General features: G+C 39.5%; 1 protein-coding gene across 1 annotated transcript in view; it reads right to left on the bottom strand.

Moving 5' to 3' along the window:
• Positions 1-22,174, bottom strand: part of LOC137997076 (uncharacterized) — a 26,803-nt gene extending 4,629 nt beyond the window's left edge. The window contains exons 1-12 of the mRNA XM_068842825.1: positions 21,993-22,174; positions 21,765-21,845; positions 16,841-16,891; positions 15,844-15,933; positions 14,968-15,109; positions 13,212-13,312; positions 12,040-12,239; positions 9,911-10,025; positions 5,594-5,733; positions 4,138-4,299; positions 3,142-3,294; positions 784-897 (exon numbers count right to left, since the gene is read on the bottom strand). Coding sequence (XP_068698926.1) covers positions 784-897; positions 3,142-3,294; positions 4,138-4,299; positions 5,594-5,733; positions 9,911-10,025; positions 12,040-12,239; positions 13,212-13,312; positions 14,968-15,109; positions 15,844-15,933; positions 16,841-16,891; positions 21,765-21,845; positions 21,993-22,071 — 1,428 coding nt within the window. The 5' untranslated portion in view covers positions 22,072-22,174. The remainder of the gene's footprint in view (positions 1-783; positions 898-3,141; positions 3,295-4,137; positions 4,300-5,593; positions 5,734-9,910; positions 10,026-12,039; positions 12,240-13,211; positions 13,313-14,967; positions 15,110-15,843; positions 15,934-16,840; positions 16,892-21,764; positions 21,846-21,992) is intronic.
• Between the last annotated feature and the right edge of the window lie 146 nt (positions 22,175-22,320).

Raw genomic sequence — 22,320 nt, 5'->3', positions numbered from 1 at the left:
CAAATTCGATCGCATGCACGAGCCCTCTGAAAACAACTTTCGGGTGAGTGGATTCAAATGCCCTGAACACAATAATGACGGGTATTCCTTACCAGTCTGCCTGTTGGTGCAATTTACAGCCAGCAATTAACGATTGACACGATTACCTCCAATGGACAGTCGCAAGGCGTTTGAAAGGAGTTCTAGTCAAAACCGTCAGTAACTTTTATCTTTAAACACCTACGTCTCATTCACGTCGTTTCTTACACGATTTCAAGTGAATAAAGAAAAAGCATTTTCAAAATATGTATTATTTAGCGTGGAGTTATAAAGAAACGAAAACTTAAGATTGTGGCGACTCTTTCTCTTCCGTCCGTTGCCCAAAATAGATATAAAAAGCCCGTGCATTAAAACGGTGGTTTATATTGCCGTTGCCATCAACTGAAAAGCGTCGTTTGGATTTTCAGTGCTTTACTGAAAACTGCAAGACAATGGCCTTTCAAGATTCAATTCATATATGAATGGTATCCAGAAAAAATCTCTATCACTCAGCCGTCTTTCCAAGAGAGATATCCAGTAGACCAATAAAACAATATTCAAGAGACAACACTAAAGCATTAAAATCTCTGTATTTTATTACTATACAATAAGGAGATAATATGAGTGGACACAAAGCCAGTTCGTACAGCAAGTATGGTCCCACCAAGCCGAAAGCTACGCTCACATTCTAAATCTAAGTCCCTTGAACAAAAAACTAAAGACTTAGCGTAAATTACTCACGCAGCTTATCTTAATTTTCCCCACCTTAGCGTGTTTGAGGTATCGCAAAAACGCCAGTTCCTCGGGTAACAAGAGAAGCAAGGCGTGGCCTCGGCCATCATTGCCACGAGCTGTCCGACCCACGCGGTGAATGTACTCCTACAACTCACAAACAAAAAGCGACTGGGTGAATTTCATTCGTTAGTATGTTTCTTTACTAACTGATTTTGCAAGGCCTGATTATGAGATCATTTCATGTAAACTGCAGTTCAAATATATGATATCAAATATCTTTTAGTATCACCCAACTAGTGGACTAATGCAACTCCTGCATTTTAATTGGCTACGCTACTAGATGACTATTAGTGATAGTCCTCGAGTAGCGAAAAGCGTGGCTCTTTCTTTCGTTTTATTCCCAAATAAATATTTCTTCAACTTTCATTTGCTAACGTTATTATTGCCTTTTATGTCCGACTAGTTGGGTGATACTAAAACAATTAGACCCTTCGCCCTCAAGGGCCACGGGTCAATAGCCCACTCAGCTTCGCCTCATGGGCTATTGACACGTAGCTACGGGTCTAATTGTTAATTATCATGAGGAAAGGGGTTATGACGAAAACATAGACAGGCAAGGAAACAAAGGTACTTTCACCAACCCATAATGTTATAAAAAACACCATGCAAGCTGTTGTCTCTTGAGAGTGTGCCGTGCTTCACTGAATTGGATATCCATTGTTTTTGTGCGATTCTTCCCCCTTCCTTCCCGAAAAAAAAAAAAGCCTACGGCATTATGCGCTGGTGAAAAGATCCAATCAACTGGGATGCCACAGCACCTGGCGCCAGTCACCGTGGCCCCAAGAATGAAAGTGAGTGATACGTAAGGCAAGAAAAGTTAGGCAAACGATTACGGCAAACGCCAGTTGGGCGTAAATACAGCTTAAAAATTGTAAAAACGTTCACTGGCTATATATAGTTTAAAGCTTTCGAGCTTTCGGCTGTCAAGGCTACAGCCTTCAATGTTTTGCCCTGGCTACGGTTCCTCTATTTTTAAACGTAAATACAGCTGTTCGTATTCAGGGTTTTCATTTGACGTCAAGACGGCCATGTTGTTGTACAGAACAATGCAGTAAAATGTCTTTTGTGAATTTGACTCTATTATTATGCAAAACTTGTGGGGCCATTTTCTATTGCTTTGTACCGTGACCAACATGGCCGCCTCATCACGTGGATGAAAACCAAGAATTTGTGTCGTGTCGTGATTGGCCCCATTTAATTGCCTACGGCCGTTGTGATTAAAATAGGCCTTTTGCAACTAACGATCACATGGTACAAAATCCGCCATGCTGGAGGGCAAGCTCATTATTATTCCCCCACTGGGACATTAAAACAAAGAGACCTGAACCAGTCAAGCTTGAATTGCCTTTGTTTTAATGTCCCAGTGGGGGAATAATAATGAGCTTGCCCTCCAGCATGGCGGATTTTGTACCATGTGATCGTTTATTGCAAAAGGCCTACTGCTTTAGCCTTTTTGCGGTTTTAATTGTCCTTTTTGCTTTTTTGCGGCATGACGCCGAATGGACCATAAAAAATAAATTTAATGTCCAAAAGAACTCGAATGGAATAATTGTTTGATTAAACTAAAACAAACTCTGCACAGAAACTTCACTTTCTGGTAACTCCAATAAACAAATGACAAATAGGAGAGCTATAAATACATTATCCAGAGCTGAGAAGATCTTGCACTTTAAAAAAATTGAAGCGCAAGCATTAAAGCCCACCGCAAACGGTGAGGAAAGAGCTGAGCAAACTGCCTTGTGAAGCGGTTTGCTCAGCCGTTTCCTCACGTGTGCGGGGAAATTTTGGTGAGAAATTCGCCTCGCAAGGCCGTGAGGATAAAATCAAACATGTTTGATATTTTTGGCCTCGTGAGGCAAATTCCTCACTGTGTGCGGCCATCGTGAGAATCCGCGAGCTGAGCTCGGTCAATCAAGCATCCAATTTATAACCTGGCATCAGTGGCGTCGGAGTTTCTTCCTCCGACGCCATCTTGAACCAATGAAATCACGTGAGAATGCCATGTATTTTATTGGATGCTTGATTGACAAAGCTCAGCTTGATTTTCACGATGGCCGCACACAGCGAGGAATTTGCCTCGTGAGGCCAAAAATATCAAACATGTTTGATTTTATCCTCACGGCCTCGCGAGGCGAATTTCTCACCAAAATTTCCCCGCACACGTGATGAAACGGCTGAACAAACCGCCTCGCGAGATCTTTCTTCACTGTGTGCGTCGGGCTTAACGCTCAGGATCACCGATGCAACTCACTTGGCGAAAGACATCAAATCATTGTAAAGGAAAGAAGGAAATCCAAGAGTAAATGGAAACAGCTGTTTTTTCTTTACCTTGGGGTCATCAGGAGGGTCGTACTGAACAATCCAATCAACTTCCGGTATATCCAGACCCCGCGCAGCTACATCTGTGCACAGCAATGTTCCAGAACTCGCATTACAGAATTCAAAAAAAGTCGTGGTTCGCTTCTGTTGTTTTTGTTTTCCCTGTGAATTATTGTAAAAAAAAAAAATGTTATTCAAGAACAGCTCAAGTGTACTGAAATATTTTAATGTCTTCTAATTCACTAACTCGTATATTTACAAAGCTCTCAAGGAAATTTACAGCAGATAAATAAAAAAGTAGCCCGCTTTGGAGACTAAGGGCGCGTTCGATTGACCCTATTCCGGAATAAGAATACGTGGAGTGACGATTTAAAACACTATGTGTGGCGTTTTGCAGCAACAAGGTTAACAAAGCTATGTTTAAAATAGCATTTTAGCAGATGTTTGACAATATTAATAAGAATCTCCGCAAAAACGAAGGATTTCTAACTTCTATTCCATGTATTCCTATTCCGGAATACGGTCAATCGAACGCGCCCTAAGTTTGCAGTCCGCGACAAACACGTTGCGACATCTTCAATTCAGCAACCTGTTTGATATACTCTTGCCTACTCTCCGCATTTAACTCTCCTTTACCGGCCGCACCTGCCCCAATCAATGTTGTAAAATGCTCTGTCCCAGACATTTGACTATTTTCGATGAATGTATTAACATGCAACTTACATAGATAAACACCATACATCAAAATAAAATATTCAAAGCCAAACATGGACAAGTATCTTCTCAAGTCCACCAGAGCCATATAATGTTGATATCTGGCGCTTGCGCTGACGACATTTGAATTGCAGTTTTATAACAACACCATTTTTGACAATATAGTGACACATTTAACGCTACCGTTGGAGGCTACAGCTATTTTTGACCGGGATTGTAGGTGTCTCTATTTCCCCGACGAGGGAGGTAAGGACCGAGCCTGTGTTCGGAAATGTATACCAAGGAACTTACGTGAATGTGGGCGACGGGAAGATCAATGTAGTTCAGAAGTTCGTAATGGAACTTGACGGAATTACACGATGAAAAAAACACCATGATTTTCTTGTTTCTATTTTTCTTGAGGAAAGTGAACAACACCAGAAAACGCTTCTCGGATGGAACCACAATGTATCCCTGCATACAGGAGGAGAAGAAGACACAAACCAACTAGTAAACATCACGGAAGCTATGATGTCAATTTAGGAATCACTGGAACGAGGCATACTTAATTAATGGAACGAGGCATACTTTTCGATCCCCACGATACTCGAACATATAAGGTCGTTTGTTTGCTGCAAATGTCGTAGGATCAATACTTTGACCAAGTGTAGTTGTTGATTGATATTAGGTAGTTTAAGAAACGACGAGGCTACTGCAAAGGCAACACCAAAAAGCAGTAATAATATTATTGGTTAAAAGAACCAAATTGATCGTGATGCACGTGCGGCACGCATTTTTGAACATTTCTCTCCCGTACTCGTCAAAACTACAACGTGAAATAACCAAATTTAAGGTTTTGACGGCAACGTGGACAAACTACAGTGAATCTTTCAGTCTCACTCTTACATGCACTTCAAATCAGTCCGTAGTAATCCAGTTACAGGACACTTCGCCCATATTGTAATGATATAAGAAAGATGGAATAATCATGAAATACTTAGAACAGCTCAAAGTTATATTTTGAAGTGACGTTTTCGTCGCCGTAGCCGTTTTTAAGTTTCTTAAACTCCCTATTGTATTGTTGTATAAACGGCCTATTACATTATTCTTTGAGATTTCAATTTTGTCCGTTTGTTCGAACAAAGGACTGGAACTACCCAGGATTCGCTACGAACTTGACATTAGCAAAACGGTCTATTACGTCTAAAGGTCGTCACTCACGTGGCTGGCTTTCACTCACGTGACCAGCAGCCATGCTATTTTCACAGAAAACAAAAGGAATCACGTGCAAACGAATGGAAATCAATTCCCTCCCTCATAACCTGTATGTTATGCAATAAATTATACATTGGCGAGACAGGTAGACAACTAGGCGACCGATTCCGCGAACACCTTCGCGATGTTGAGAAGAATGACAAGGACGCATCTCAGCCAGTCGCTCGCCATTTTAATCTCCCTAATCACTCCAAAAAACACATGGCTATCTGCGGCCTTTCCCTACATCTAGGTACGACGGAAAGCCGCAAGAATCTGGAACAAAAATTCATCTCCCTTAGGTTAGTTTGACGCACAAAATAAGAAGGCCGCTGTTTCTCTACTTAGGGGTACAAAAATGAACACAGTGACGTCATACCAATACGACGAAGGGAAAAATTAAACATGGCGGCTAAGTCAACTATCGCGCAAGACAGGTACATTTAACTGGGTTTTCCAAAAACGACAAGTCGTTAGGTGCACTTTCCAACTTGTTAGCCTCCTACAAAAGTACCTGCTCGAGTCCTTCGACTGTTGAAGTCTCCCTGTCATCATCGACTCCAACGTACAGAGGAGATTCCTTGAGAGAGACACGCGCGAGGTCTTCAACATTCCGCGTTTGAGTGGCGGAAAATAGGACTGTCTGCCTGCGAACTACAAATAACTTCATGTTTGAATCAAACGTTACTGATTGCAAAGCGGCATTATTACTCTCACAAAGTTGAGGATCTAGCGCATTCAAATCCTGCTAAATGGTGGAAACAAATTAAACAACTAACAGGTCAAGCTTCTGATCAAGGTGAATGGTTTCATAGATTTATTGGCCCTGATCAACCGGACCAATTTCAGGATTGTTTGGCTCTAGCAAATGGGATTAATGACTTCTTTGTCAGTATTACGGAACAATTTACACCCTTGGTTCAATCTCCTGTTAGACATACTATTGTACCACCTAGCCTACTCTTGTCAGAATTCGAGGTCTTGAGGGATCTAAATAACTTGTCATCAAGCAAAGCTCCAGGTCCTGACGGGATTTCTAATCAAATATTCAAAGTGTTCGCCCCTGAGTTAGCACCTGTTATTTGCGCAATTTATAATCAGTCCTTACAGGATTCATTTGTTCCAGGATCATTAAAACAGTCGATCGTAACACCAGTACCCAAGATTTCCCCGCCACAAGAGATTGATAATGATCTCCGTCCAATCTCCCTTACTAATAGTATTGCAAAGATCCTGGAGGGATTTACGAACAGGAGGCTTCTACAACAGATAGGAGATAAGATTGATTCCAAACAATTTGCTAGGAAAGGACATTTAACAACTCATGCCCTTGTTTACCTCCTACAAGCAATCCACGAGGCTATTGACCGTGGAAATAATTGTGTTAGAATCTTCTTCTCGGATTTTTCTAAGGGTTTTGACTTGATTGACCATCAGATCCTTATGGACGAATTATCACTGCTTGGTGTGGACCCAGTGCTTTTCAGTTGGATAAGATCTTTTTTAACAAATAGAACTCAAGCCGTGCGCATCGGAAATGTCTTATCGGATTGGAAGCATACCCATGGAGGTATACCCCAAGGGACCAAGATGGGTGTCACCCTTTTCTCAGTTATGATAAATAGACTCCTAAAGGATTGGAATGTGAGAGCAAAATACGTTGATGATACCACAGTTGCAGAAATCCTGCCTCGCAATTCAATAAGCCTTCTCGATTTGGCTGTTAGAGACACACATTCATTTTGTACTGCCCATAAGATGAAGCTAAACCCTCGGAAGTGTAATGAAATGCTGATAAATTTTATGGAGTACCCGAACTCTGTAATTCCACCTATTTGTATTGGAAATCACCAGCTCGAACGTGTCTCATCTTTTAAATTACTTGGTGTTAAAATCAGAGACGATCTTAAATGGAATGACCACATAGACTATATTTATTGTAAGGCCGCCAAACGTTTATATACCCTAAGAGTGCTTAAAAGAGCTGGTGTAGCGAATAGCAATATTTTAAATATTTATAAGTGCTCTGTCAGATCCATTTTGGAATATGCCGTGGCTGCTTGGCAAGACATCCCTGAATATTTGTCATCTAAATTAGAATCTATACAAAGGAGAGCCCTTAAGGTAATACTCCCGGGTGTTGGTTATAAGGAAGCCCTGACCATATCTGGCCTTCCAAGTCTAGAAGTCAGGCGAGAAACATTAAGTAGGAAGTTCATTGCGACGTGGAAACTCCGCCCTCAGGCTAATGTTTATAATGTTCCTTACAATCTTAGATCTGGGAGTGAAAAGTCCGTTCGCCAGGAGGCAAGAACCAAGAGAGCTAATGATTTTGTAACTTTTAGATTTCTAGATTAATTATTATGTAGATTTTACATTAGTATAACTTAATTATTTTTAATAGTTTTGTAAATGATACCGCTTGATAATTCAGTTTATACATAGTTCTAACTGCAAAGAGTGGATTAAACGATATATATATTAATTTCGCTTCGTTTTATCTCAAGATCCCAAGAGTCACCACTATAGAAACAAACAAGTATTTAAAGCGATATTTCGGCTCATCCTTGGTGTAAAAGCCTGTGAAACTCACGGGCGACGTAACGCAATAATAGAGCAACAAAAACATCAAACAAAATAACCAAAGCTTACCACGAGCTAACAAACCAAGAAAAATATTCAAGGGTTTTTACACCCAGGTAAACCCGATATTTCTTGCATCCAAACATTGATGTCACATTTCTTTTGATATTCAAATAGGCCACTTCGGAAAATACCATAATACTCTTTGTTTGTCCCCCCAAATTTTGCATAAGCATGGTTTTTGTTTTCTCTTGGGACCATTGTCCCAAAATTTGGGACATTGCAAAATTTGGGGGGACAAACAAAGAGTATTATGGTATTTTCCGAAGTGGCCCATTTGCCAACCACGGAACAACAGCTAATTAAGTTCTGGTTGGCATATTAATAACAATGGATGACCTCACGAGAAACATCGCTATAATTAACATCTAAGAAAACGTGTTCTCTGGCCCTAACCCATTCAATTCAAGCCTCTGGGTTTGGCCTCTCTCATGGATAATTCAAGGAATAAATGAAGTATATAAAAATAGAAGAAAGTATTTGGGTGCCTTTGGTTGACCCTACTCTGGAATAAGAACGAGGTAGCAGTGTTCGCACAGTGGTGAGAGCATTCGCCTTTGAGCCACCCTAAAACACGGAAAACCGCCAAAAATCCTCTCGCGATTTTAGATTCCGTCTTTTAGGATTTGGGGCGATATTCCGCAATTCCGCGTTTTAATGCTTGGGGTGATTTTCCGTCATTCCGTGTTTGAGGCTCGCCCATCGCATTTACACCATCGTGGCCCCGGTTCAATTCTTGTACTCGGCGACATATGTGGGTTGAGTTTTCTCTACTCAGCTCCGAGAGGTTTTCACTCCGTGCACTTCGGTGTTCCTCTCTCGTCCAAAACTAACACTGCATTTGATTGTACATGCATGACTGTGTTTTGATCTAATTTACATTCTGCCCAATCATTAGAGCAGTTGCACTCAGTTTTGAGACTTGCTCTTGTTTAAAAAAAAAACCCTAGTTCACTGTCACGTGTTACCCTCGTAAAATAAGGACCTTTACCTTTATAGCACCAAAAACAGACCTTTTCACGGTTTCTAACGTCATCTTCGTTGGGGGCAAACGCGGCTTACATGTAAGTTACAGTGAATGTATGGGATTTTGTTCGAATTGAAACCTCTTATAACTCCGCTGCAGAAAGGCAGATTTTTACTCTATGGAAAATTAGATCATTGCACAAGACTCAACGTCTGAAAATTGGATATTACAAATCTCCTCATGTCACTTCAAATTTCACGGGAATTTGTTAAGTTTGTTTATAAGGGTATATATGAAATTTACAAATTTCGTTTACGGTCGTTATACTAGCTTGATTCTGATCGTCATACTTCACGAAAATAAACTCAATAGAAGTGCTTTTTGAGAGGTATTCTCCCTATCCACAATACTCACACCTTGAAGGATTTATAACGGTTCGAAGTCGGACAAATTCCAGTTCGAATTCAAACCTCTTATAACTCCGCTGCAGAAAGGCAGATTTTTACTCTATGGAAAATTAGATCATTGCACAAGACACAACGTCTGAAAATTGGATATTACAAATCTCCTCATGTCACTTCAAATTTCACGGGAATTTGTTAAGTTTGTTTATAAGGGTATATATGATGAAATTTACAAATTTCGTTTACGGTCGTTATACTAGCTTGATTCTGATCGTCATACTTCACGAAAATAAACTCAATAAAAGTGCTTTTTGAGAGGTATTCTCCCTATCCACAATACTCACACCTTAAAGGATTTATAACGGTTCGAAGTCGGACAAATTCCAATACATTCACCGTAATTTAAGGCGCGCTTGCTCCCCAACCAATACGGCGTCAGAAACCGTGAAAAGGTCTATTATCATGGGGGTGATTTTTTTACGGAATACTGAAGGCTGTTTCCTGAATAAGGTGATTTTTTTTTTTAAATAAGGCCTATTAACCGCACCCTCAACTTACAGCCGTACTAACATACCACGACCATCCATATACAGCGCACAACCGGGACCAAGTTAACATACTTATAGTGTACCCTCCCTAAAATGACCCTATGGCTCACTTGTAGAACTTACGAGGTGATAGGTTTCAAAGACCAACACCTCTCAGCCTTCCGTAAATGGCAGCGGCATTAATGATCAGTTGTCCGATGTAGTTTCGTTATTGTACAGATAAATGCCTTCAGCTGAGTACAACGTCATGAGTGTTTATTTCAACTAACCTGGCAGAAGTCTGATGATTTGTTTCATTTCCTCTTCAAAGCCGATTTGAAGAATTCGGTCAGCTTCATCTATAATGAGGCACTGGAGATTCTTGAAAATAAAACCTTGTGTATTCTACAAAAAAATAGATTCAAAATACTGTTTTCCACCAATACAATCTCGATGGAAATGCTAATGACGAACATTTTTCAAAAGCGTAAGCAAGAGAGCCTTAATAATTATATCAACCTGGTCTAGCTATATAGTTTCGAAGGCGGTAAACCTTACAAACGGGCTTATCAAGCCACATGAAAACATACAAGATGCCATCACAGAAACTTCTGTATATGGATATGGATATGCCAAAAAGCAGTCTAAACTTTCAAAAAGCGAAAAAGTCAGCAGAACTTTCTGCATCCTCTTTTGAATACCCCGAGCACTTGCTTAGTTGATATCTTTACTTATCCTCTGTGCAGTTCAAAATGAAATGGCAGTAACACGGTCCACCACAAGAAATGTTTTTCGTTAACCGTTTTCATGAATGAGACATATGATCCGACGAGTTTTCTACTGCAAGGCACTGAGGCACAAGATGCGTAATGGGTCGGGTAAATGAGCTCAATACATGTAATCTTATTTATTGCACCTTCAAAGACGCACAAAAGGAACAAATATTTGCCTAGTCTTCGTCCTCGATGATTTTTAGAAACAGATGCAATAAAATATTTTTCCCCAATTCCAACGATGAAAAAAGGGGGTTTAAGGTATTGCAAGGGAATGGCTCTACATTATGAAGAACGGTTTCCAAACAGACAATGCCTGGGCATTCCGGGAACGATTTATTCAAAACAAGCCAAATAGACCATTTCCCAGTCTGCCTCCTCTTCAAAGCGAGTCTAAGTGCGAAGATTTTGTGATGGTAATTAAGTTCTACTGTAAAATGAATGAAATCTCATTTTCACAATAAAAACTTCGCACTTAGCCTCGCTTTGAAAAGGAGGCAAACATGAACACAGAAGTGGCCAATTACGATCTGTTCTATGCTGGTGGTTTTCACGTTACGTCAACGCTGCCATGTTGGTGAACGAAAACAAAAAAAATATCTTATAAGCTCCTTTTGTTCGTCCACCAGTAATTGTACATTACATCATTGTTATTCGTGTCTATTGGTTGGCAAACCACCTAATCCTAGTAAACTCAAATTGGCTTCATTGCGTTCCCACACCGGCTATCAGTCGCAGAAAAGACGCTTTGAAAGCAGAATACCCCAAAAGAAAACACTTCTTCGTGTCTGTTTTGTCCAAACAGTCGTGATATTTCCAACTTTTTGGGGGCGCCACACAGTGCTACCATCTGGGAGGACTGAATGACGCCCCGATAACGATTGCGTGGGCAACTTCAAAATAATGCGCTCCAACAACTAACTGTATCAACATCGTTATGTCAAGCACTCGGCGAACTCCCCTTCACCTTTTGTTGCTTTTGCTAAAGCGCTCTCATGATATCATATCACATTGACAACCCTTTGACACATGATGCCAAGCAGGACACATTTGCTAGAGAGCATCAGTCAGACAATAACACTGCGAACTCCGTATCCTACTTGTTGCAAAGAGCATCATGGGTTCTTTTACATCCCGTTAGGGTCCTGAAACGAGGCCCATGATAATATTATTATACTGTACACAATTTAGTTCTTTTTTTACTCATACATGTGTACACTGTAGTGTTGAGCGGGCCAGTCTCAGCTACATTAACGACTGCCCACAGTCAGATGCTCTTCCTACTGAAAAGAAAACTTCAAAAGGCGAGGACGGATGGCGGTAATACCTGTTTATTTCTGCAATGTAGCCGGCGTGTTTTGTTGCAAAGAACCCTGGCGGGATTTGATTGCCTCAAGAGCACTTAATATCACCAGAAGCTCGTGACCTTGAAGCGTTTAACTCTGGTTCAGAGCTGGCGTTTGTTTTAGTTTAAAAATTTCCTTATTCGGATGTAACGTAGCTCGTGCATTTTCCCGCGCGTGCAGCTTCGATCTTATTTTTGTCCATATTTGGGCATAAAATTGGTGTCCTAAACTCCGCAGCTTTGTTCTAAGGAAGAGTTGCATGTTACACCCTTCAATGTCATGTGCTTCGCTTGCACCCACCTGGAGATGGTCTAGTAGCCGCCCTGGAGTAGCTATTAGAAGATTGACACCCCTCTGCAAACGATCAGCTTCGCCTTTCCTGTTGGCACCACCCATGACAATGCCAAATGTGTGATTGTGGTATTTGAGCACATCTCGTGCCACACCGTACGTTTGCAGGGAGAGCTCTCGCGTAGGAGAGATGATAACTACCCCAGTCCCTGCAGTTTGGAAAAGCAGTAAAAGAGCATCAATTGAAGCCCGCATAAGAAGAAGAAAGTCATGTCGACCATAATGTAATCATCACGTTTTAAGCAAAACTTAAACAGGCAATCATTTATGGATCGTAAACTAATTACTAATTTTGATGACACAAGGTTTGGAATTCTTTGCACACTTTTGTCAGTTTGGTGTAAAAAGGAGTATTGCATTTCCCTTTCGGGTTTTCCATAAGTTAGTGTCCTTCTTGATTGGATGAAAAATTTCATACACTTCAACTGCTAACTAAACAGAGCAACACCTAACGGCAACCTGTTTTTTGTGTTCGATTGGAGGACTGAAAAATCCAAATTTTACGATAAATTCGTATTTCTCAATCGAACGCACACTTAATTTGTGCACTCTTCTCTAGAAAAATACGTGTACGCAGTTTGCGTGTATTAATAAAATAAGATGCGTTGCTTATAGGAATTATACTCAATTTGCATGTAAGAACCCATTTCCGAGTTGCTCCATGCCTCGGTTTCAAAGCGAGTCCTGGTGCACAACCATTCAAATGGAAATGAGTTGTGTATTTTTATGCAAATCAAACTCATTTTCCTTTATATAATTGAGCACCAAGACTCACTTCGAAACCGAGACAAACAAAAACTCGGAAATGGCCAAACAGGAGCGTGCAAAGCTCGTGTAAATATTTAGACTCGTGTTTCGCGGGTTTGCGTGTAAATCCGCCATATTGCTCGCATTTTACGCAAGTGTAAGTGCTGCTATTCCCGCGGCCTGTACTGTACACACTATTTCCCTCCACATTTTTAGTTCATGAAATTCATGCAGCCAATGGCCCACCATTCGAAAAACTGTACCTGTATAAGAGATCTGTAACTCTTACACTCTTTCATTGCCACTTTCAGGACACAAAATATTAATACATCATACCACATGTTAGGTTTGACACCAAAACTGCAGGAACTCACCATTTCGTGGCTTAAATTGTAGTTTGTACAACAACTCAACTGCTGGAATGAGAAATGCTAATGTTTTCCCACTTCCAGTTCTAGCTGCACCAAGCAAGTCCCTGCATGAAAAAAAAAAACAACAACAACAACACCGTTTGCATTTTGTCTTGATACAAAGTTTTGAGGTCGCCTTAAGCAATAGAGGACTTTTTTCCGTGTTTCCATAGCCTCATCTAAACACGAGGGGGAGTTGGGAGAATTCAAGACAGTTATGCAAACCTGGGGCATAGTCGAGGATTTGCATAACTGTCCACAATTCTCCCAATGCCCCTGAGTGTTTAGATGAGGCTATGAAAACAAGGGAAAAAGTCCTCTATTGCTTTTATAAAATATTTCTCAAAGATACATGTAATTCAACAAATGAAGGAAAATGCTGTTTCTTTACTTCGTGATTGAAACAGATTTTCTTTACACACACTCATATTTGAACAATTAGGTCACTTAGGCAGAAACGTACGTTTAGTATCCCAAGGTGCAAAACTAAGTGATACCAATCTAGTTTTGTCATTGCAAATGCCCTTCATTGTAAATTGTAAATTTTTATTATGCAAATCAAAAATCGAACCAGTGGAGTTGAGTATACACTTTTAATAATTGTAGATTTTAAGGAGTGTTTACATCATTTTAAACTTTTGTCTTTGTCTTCTTATATATTAATTTTTTTATAGTTATTATTATATGTAAATAATCCGTAATTCAGCCATAAGGCTGCAATGGTTTTATTAATAAAGCTATTACTATTACTATTTCCTACCAACCAATCAAAACGCGCACCTGACAATACACAACCAATCGAATTTCGTGTGATGTCACAGCCATGTTTCCATACTCTTACCTATTATTAAACACAGCTACTGACCGATGACAGTGCGCGTACTATCCTAATTACCGGTATTTTATAATAATAAGTAAAATTATTTCACTGGAAATTCCCAAGCCAATCACTTGTACAGTAAAATTAATTATTCCCAAAAATTGGATTGAGGACTTACAGTACTTAACAATGGCCCTGACTGGCCCTGCCATTTACTGGATAATTATGTGAAGCCATTAAATGCATGATTATGAAAATTAATGTCATGTAAAAGTGTTTGTATGGGAATCACATGGTCAAAAAATTGCATCAGCATCTGTTTCTACGATGAATCTGCTGCCACTAAAATAATTTAAACAACAATGAAAACCAGCTCCTGGCCTAGTAAAAATATTATTCGTTGCCAACATACATTACTTCTGATCACATAATGCACAGTAAACATGCTTTGCACTTTCCAATTCACAATTTTACTTTCAATGTGAGATAAAACTGAACAAAACGACAAGCTATTTTTTTTTCCATGGCTGAGCTTGAGGCGTATGAATGAAATTGCAAAAACTTGTTTCAAAACTGGAATCCAAGGCAGTTTGTGATTTCAGGTTCAGACCTACATGTACAATGTACATCTACATGTAGGTCAGTCTTGTGATAGATGACTGACAATTCTGTCAACTTTAGGCAACTAGCAGAGCCTGCTGAAGGGAAGCTACAAGAAGTGAATGTGAGATAATGCCCAAATTATTATCTTTTTCCCTTTGGGACCTGTTTGAATTACAGTGTAGCCCTAAAACAGGCACCTGATATGGAACATTAGTGCTTTTAAAATTAAGCTAAAAAGGTGTGTCCTACATGTACATGAAAAGAACTTAAGGTGTTCAGATGAAGTGTAAGCCTTACCTTCCTTTAAGAAGTGGTACAATGCTCTTGTGCTGAACCTCCATCATGGTGGTAAAGCCCATATCAGCAATGGCATTTAGTGTTTTCTCACTGACAATTCCTTCAAGAGACTTGAATTCCTTGCTATCTGGATTTGTCACATCTAACAAAAATAAATTATTGCTTTATTGATATTTATCGATACATTGACAGTGGAACCTTAAGATGATAAATAAGCGTTTAACAAAATCATTAGTGCTGAGAATGATATTGTTGATCCTTTTGCACAGTAAGCCATAATTATGTAAGTTGATCTTAATACAAAAAAACCTTGATGTAGCAGGTAAACTACATTACACATTACATGTACAGTATGTAGAGAAACTGGAAGTGAACAAAAGCTAACAAGACCAGTCTGAGAGTAGAGAGCAAACAAACATAACCCATAATAATTATTTGGTGCTGAGTTCAGAAGCTGAACCTTGTCCACAACACAAAGGAGGAAGGTGAACACTCTCAATACTGTTCCAACCCTTCTCTCTTAGTACATTTCTCATAAAAAAAGAAATTCCTATCATTCTCATGGACCTTCAAAAAATATTCCAGGAAAGTAACATTTTAGCCCCATAAAACAGGTATTTTACGTTAACTGGTCGGGAGTTTGGGTCTAAAAGGCTGCATGAGTTGTGTGACGTTTACAAAATTGGCACTTGACCCACAGTCAAGCTGGTACTGGATGAGACAATCAGTGTAAGCCTATATATTCCTGAAATCATGGAACAAACTACTGCTTTGAATCCCAACCAGTTAACTAAAGACATGATTTAATTATGTCTTGTAAAGAATACAATGTACATGTAGCAAAAGATCTGCATGTAAATGTACAAGAAACCTTACCTTCAGCTAAGCTTACACTTTCAAATGAAGATTTCTTCCTCTTTGTTGTAGCCTCAACATTGTTCTCACTGTTGTTGACAGATTCACCATCTACATGTAAGACAGATACACGCATTAAAATAAGTAATACATTTTTGTACTCTGGATTAGAACAAGCTTGAATCTTTTTAAGATACAAGCTCTTTTGCTTGCATAGTCTCTTCTGCTTTCTTTTTCCACTGCAACCAAACAATGCAAGCATCACCACAATGAGCACAATAAAATTATGGGCAGGTGCACACATTTCTGCTTGGCCAATCTTCCATTTGAATGCACTGTCATGCTGCTACTCCACCTTGGTTTAATCTTAACCTGCTACCAGTTACACATATCTTTTTAAATTAATAAAAAGGTTATAGATAATAAGAAAAATAGAAAACTAGTCATATATTTTATTCAACAGCGCATGATTCAACCTTGTAAGGAAAGCATGAACAAGTGAATATTGGACAAGTTATCGACCTTTGTGCTAGGTACAGCGTACATGTATGTGTCAGGAATTAAATTAATAGTGGGGATGTTTTAGTTTACTCAATCGGCAATGACCAGCTCCAACTGGTACAAAAATTTTTATTGTAGGTTACAAAATCTGCCTTATTACCACCCATTTTAAAAACAGATGAAATCTGTATAATTTTACCCACAGACTCCTGGGAGCGAGACTTACATGTACATGTACCGGTAACAGATTTTACTCTTTCTTAGTATTAGTGCTAGATGATTTTACACGTCAACTGGGAGCATCCTGCATGCCTGAGGAGTCAATGGGTTAACCAGTCAAAAACCACAGTACAGCTGTATGCTCCTTGGAGTGAGACTTAACACTGAGATTTTACTCGGTCTAATGCCACACGATTTTACTCATCATCTGGAGGCACCCTGAGGTGCCTGAGGCGTCAATGGGTTAACATTAATTGTTATTTAACATACATGTACACAGGCAGAGTTCAAAATTTACCATTTTCAGCATCCTGGACGTTCTCTTCAATATTACTTTCATTCTCATCACCTATAATATGTAACAGCAAGGATGGTGGATAATAATAATATTTAAAAAGTATACATGTACATGTTACAGTAGTAAATCATAAGAACGTGAGTGCATTTTGTGATTTACATTGTATGGGCATAAGTGATGTCTTGAAAGTCCTCAAAACGGCACAATAATAATAATAATAATAATAATAATAATAATAATAATAATAATAATGTTGTTGTTGGGCGGGTCATACACTGGGAGTTGTGCAAGGAATACTTAGTTGAGTGCAGTGACAAATGTTATGAGCATTTCCCCAAAAGCAAAGAAGAGAATGAGGAAGTAAAACTGCTGTGGGACTTTACCATCCAAACAGATCGTGAAATCCATCACAGGAGGCCAGACATTGTAATTCAGAAAAAGAAGGCAAAGGAAACAATCATTGTGGATATAGCTGTTCCCGGAGATACATGTAGCAACGTACGGCAAAAAGAAACTGAAAAGTATGAAAAGTACCAAGACCTGGCAAGAGAGATTAAAAGGATCTGGAAATCAAGGACAAAAGTGTGCCAGTGGTAGTAGGTGCATTGGGTTCAGTGTCAAAGAAGCTGGCAGGCCACATGGAGCAACTAGGAATTAAGGACCCAACAAGAATGATGCAAAATTCTGCACTCCTCGGATCAACAAATATCCTCAGAAGAGTGCTGGAAGTCTGAGGTCGCGGGATGAGACTTGACTATATAAGTATAGGTAATCGCTTGGGCCCAGTAAAATTAAGGATTAATATCACGCATGTTTTCAGAAGTTGTTGAAACTTGTTCTTTGCGTCCAGAACGAGTATAGATGATTGTTAGTTTACATCCACTCAAGAGAAAAATACAAGTTCCATTCCTGAACAACAGTAACAACGATTAAACCAAATGTTAAGCTTCAATTTATTTTACTTACCTGTGCTGTAGAGGTTTTTACCACTTGCAAAAAAATCCACCAAATTTGAGCTACACTGTACTCGTTCCTCCCGTCAATAGCAAATTGTTCTGTGACCTTTTTTGTTGAGCTGCAAGATGTCATGGTAACTGAAAGCCCTTGATGAAAGGAATCATTTCCTTTTTCACCCACACAATCCCGCTACGCCGGGCGCCATGTAAGTCGATCCAAGTTTTAAGCTTTTCATGAAAAAAATCTTTTGCCCTTCTTCTTGTCACTCGAAAATTCAAATTCCAGATCATCTTTTAAAGCTAGTTCTTTATGCCTTTTCGGCGAATGCAGCGCGAATTAAAAGACAAACTTCGATGAAGACGAAGTTGTTTTGCTCAAACAGAAGAAACCAACTAAATGTGGAAGAGGTACGTTCAGCCAATCAGGAGCGAGAATTTTTGGCGCTCGACCAATCGTGAGCGAGTAATTTTGCCCTCTTCTCAAGCAAAATTAAGAAAAAATGCGCTCTTCATTGACCAATCAGTATTCAGTAATTTTGCCCTCTATGTTATTATAATAATAATAATAGTAATAATAATAATAATAATAATAATAATAATAATAATAATAGACTGTTCAGTAAGGCTAGGACATTGTTCTATAGTCAAGGAGGCTTTGAAGTATGAGTAAGAGCTTGGAATAAAGCTAAATTTGGTGCACCCTAACCCTACATGCTGTACTGAGGATGGAGATGAGATCCCAGGTACAAAGACCAAACAGCAGTTGAAGCGAGCTCAGCAAGAAAAGCTGAAGAAGGACGTGCGAAGTCAGAGTTGGCAAGGGAAGCTGATCGCATCGAGATGGAGTGACTCCGAGCTGAGTAACGGGTGTTTGGACAGGCTTAAGTGGAAATCCTGTCCATCATACGTGATTGCTGGTATCTATAAGCTGTATGAGCAGATGCTCAATACACGAAACTACCAGAGTAAAAAGACAACAACTGCTAGGGAACATGACGTGCAATGCAGACTCTGCGGTAAAGAGCAAGAGTCGGTAGCACATATTCTGGCTGGATGTTCTGCGCTTGCGCAGAGCAAATACCTCCACAGGCATCATTGCGTGTTGAAGATTCTGTTTTTTGAGATACTCCGTGATCTAGAACTCGTAGACACTGTACCACCTTGGTACTCCCCGATCGAGCCAAAACCTGTCTACGAAAGCGCAGATGCACAAGCCTTTTGGGATGTCCCGCTGTACGCCTACCACGTGGTAGTGAGAGCCAACCGGATAGATGCTAGAGTTGTGGACCACAAGCGGAAGAATGTTACCATCTTAGAGATGAGTTGTCCATGGGTGGACAACAGAGCTGCAAAAGACCAGGATAAGACAGAGAAGTATGCCCCCTTGCGGCTGGAACTAAAACAACAATTCAAAGGATACAGCATAGACCAGCACAACATCATTCTAGATGTACTGGGAGGATACTCCAAAGGACCTGAAAGAACTGTTAGGGTTTTAGTGGGAAGGAAGAGTAAAGAAGTCTTGATAAAGATGCAGAAGTCCGTGTTAACTTCAAGTTTACACATTGCCCGCCACTTCAAGATAATGACATATGATAAGACACTAGTAGAGCATTTTTTTAAGTATCTTAATTAATGTGATATCTCAGAGAAGGAGATTTGAATTTTTTTTTTTTCATTCACGGTCTACTTAGAATAGAATGTATTAGTTTCTATAATAAGTTTTTCTTTTAATTTTCTTATTTTCCGTTGGCCTTTAGGTTACGCAACAGCACCCTACTGTGCTGTAGCTATCGTTTAGCATACATACGTTTGCACTGCTATAATAATAATAATAATAATAATAATAATAATTACAGTATAACAATATCCAGCAAAGCAATTGACGTGGAGAAAGCACTGGAGGCCAGAAATAGAGTATAAACTGGGGCATGGGGATCTTATTTTCTTTCCGTTGTCCCCTTGTCTGTTGCAAAGTAATGGTAATAGTAATAAATTCCCACTGGGAGCCCTCACTCCCAAACGCCCCAGGCAAGGATAAGTTTTGGGAAGAAGTGAGCCCGGAGGCGAAAAGGAGCAGCAGCTAGCCAGGAAGGCAACAAAGGTCATCGCTGCGGGGAGGAGGGGGGGGGTACGCCGCGCTTTCGACTGGCGAACGTCTAACGAAAAGAAACTTAATCAGGCCAGAACAGGCCTATTTATGCAAAACCTGTGTGGGAATTTTTATCCTTGAATCCCCAAAGGATTTGGGGCGTTTGTACAAGATGACCCCAGTGAGAATAGTAATAGTAATAATAATAATAATAATAATATTATTATTATTATTATTATTATTATTATTATTATTAATACTAATAATACTAATAATTACAGTATAACAACATCCAGCAAAGCAATTGACACACATTACGTGGAGAGAGCCCTGGAGGCCAGAAATAGAGTATACATTATGTAAACTGGGGCATGGGGATCTTATTTTCTTTCAGTTGTCCCCTTGTCTGTTGCAAAGCACGCACCCCCTTCTGGCATTATATCTATTAATTTCTCACTTGTACACCTCATGCATGTATACTGTTCAGATCAATAATATTTATTTAATTTATGTGGTCTTGCTAAAACTGAGTTATTTGCCAGGTTGATTTAAATCTATTAAAGTGCCACTACGACGAAAATTTTTGGTTTTCTTTTCAAATTTTTTCAACGTCAATTAAGTCAATATGTTCAAAATAATACAATGCATTTAAATTTGGAACGATAGAAGCGAGATAAGTCGGGAAATAGCCAGCCAAAAACCACTAAAAATCTGTCCGCCATTACTCGGACGGCATTGGAGAAGCCTGTGATATTAAATTTTGTAAGCGGTCTTCACGCAAGACTTGGCTCATGACCTCATACGCGCATCGCTTTGTGGGCGTTTGACAAAGCGAACAAGGCGATCAAGGAGTAATGTATATAATATCAGCAAAAAGCAACTCCGCAATCTCTCACATCTCATAGACGGCATGGGAAATTAGCCGCGTATATTTTGAGCATTACACATATGACGTCAGACCCCAGGCGACCTAGCTAGACCCAACCCTTTTCCTTGTTCACGGTCATTTGCCTTTCTAGTAATGGCGGACAGCGAAAACCGAAAAACTACATTACAATAATCATACTTTCCGTGGGAATTTTGAGATAAAAATTGGCATGATACCTATTTAGTGCGTCTATTTTCAAAATCTAGAGAAAAAAGGACATGCAAAATTTTCATCGTAGTGGCACTTTAAAGGTCAGACATGATTATTGAACAACCACATCTCACAATTCAAGCTTTTAAAGCCATTGATTATTGATGAGGATTTCTTTCGTTTATAAATCTCAAAAAGCTCCAGGAACACCTTCTGTAATGACAGCCGTTTTAACACTGTCACATTAATTTTTTAGGCTTAGAAGTGAAATGGAGTACTGTGTTTGCTATGTCTAATGAGACTACACTTTCTCCAAAATGGCAATGGTCAAATATTGCTACATGTAACTATGTACACTGCTTGGTGGAGTGGAATCGATGTTGCATTGACATCACACATGCATGCATGACAAAACATACATGTAGAGGAGATCCAAGCAGAGTTTTCCTTTTCTTTTCACTAGAGAGTAAAATCAAAGAAACCTCTGAAAAGATAGGGTAATTGCTAAAAACTACATAATTATACTGTACACCTGAAATGACAGGGAAGCAGCCATTACACATATCGCTCTCAGAGTTGCTTCAAAAATGAATAAACAATGAAAATAAATAAATTTATGTGTACCATGTCAACAATGAGTAGCCAAAAATATAAAATAATAATAATCTCAGATGAGGATGATAAACCATAGGCCTTATCTCACAACCTCGTACTCGTAGTCATATACGATGATGATGATGATAACGTGACTCGATCGGGTCCTACATGTAAAGAAAACCAATAGAATTATGCCCTAACCTTGTACGTCTACATCAATTCCTTCTGACAATTTTTCTTGACTTTCCTTTGCAACTCTCTTCTTCTTCTTTGCCTTGGATACTAGAAGTGAATACGAACTATAAACTTCGGTTTGGCCGTATTTAGCACCCAAACTTTCCAGAGCTTCAGTTCTGAAGTTTCAGGAATAATTTAGGTCGCTGATTTCAATTCATGCTTGTGTGCAGCATGAAATGTAGTTGCCCTCACCTTTAGAGATGGCGGAATCATTGTTCTGAAGCTTACGTTTCAACAATTTCTTCTTCTTCTGTTTTTTATTCTTGTCCATGACTGAAATTTTAAAGAGACCGGTTGATTGATCGTGAATTTTCCTTTAATTAGCAGCATCCACACGCCACACGTGGAAGATCACTTCTTTCATTTCCGCTTACACTCCACATTCATGCTAAGTGAAGTATACCGCTGATCAAAGTGTTTTCTTTTCCTTGCCAGTGTGACTCGTCGTTCCCAGGCTCTCTCTCTCTCTTTTGTCCCTGGTCGTCCTTATATGGGTCCCTGGCCTATATGGTCACATTTA

This window comes from Montipora foliosa, chromosome 3 (genome assembly GCF_036669935.1).
Source record: "Montipora foliosa isolate CH-2021 chromosome 3, ASM3666993v2, whole genome shotgun sequence".
Taxonomy (NCBI): domain Eukaryota; kingdom Metazoa; phylum Cnidaria; class Anthozoa; order Scleractinia; family Acroporidae; genus Montipora; species Montipora foliosa.
This window is presented reverse-complemented; position numbering and strand designations above follow the sequence as displayed.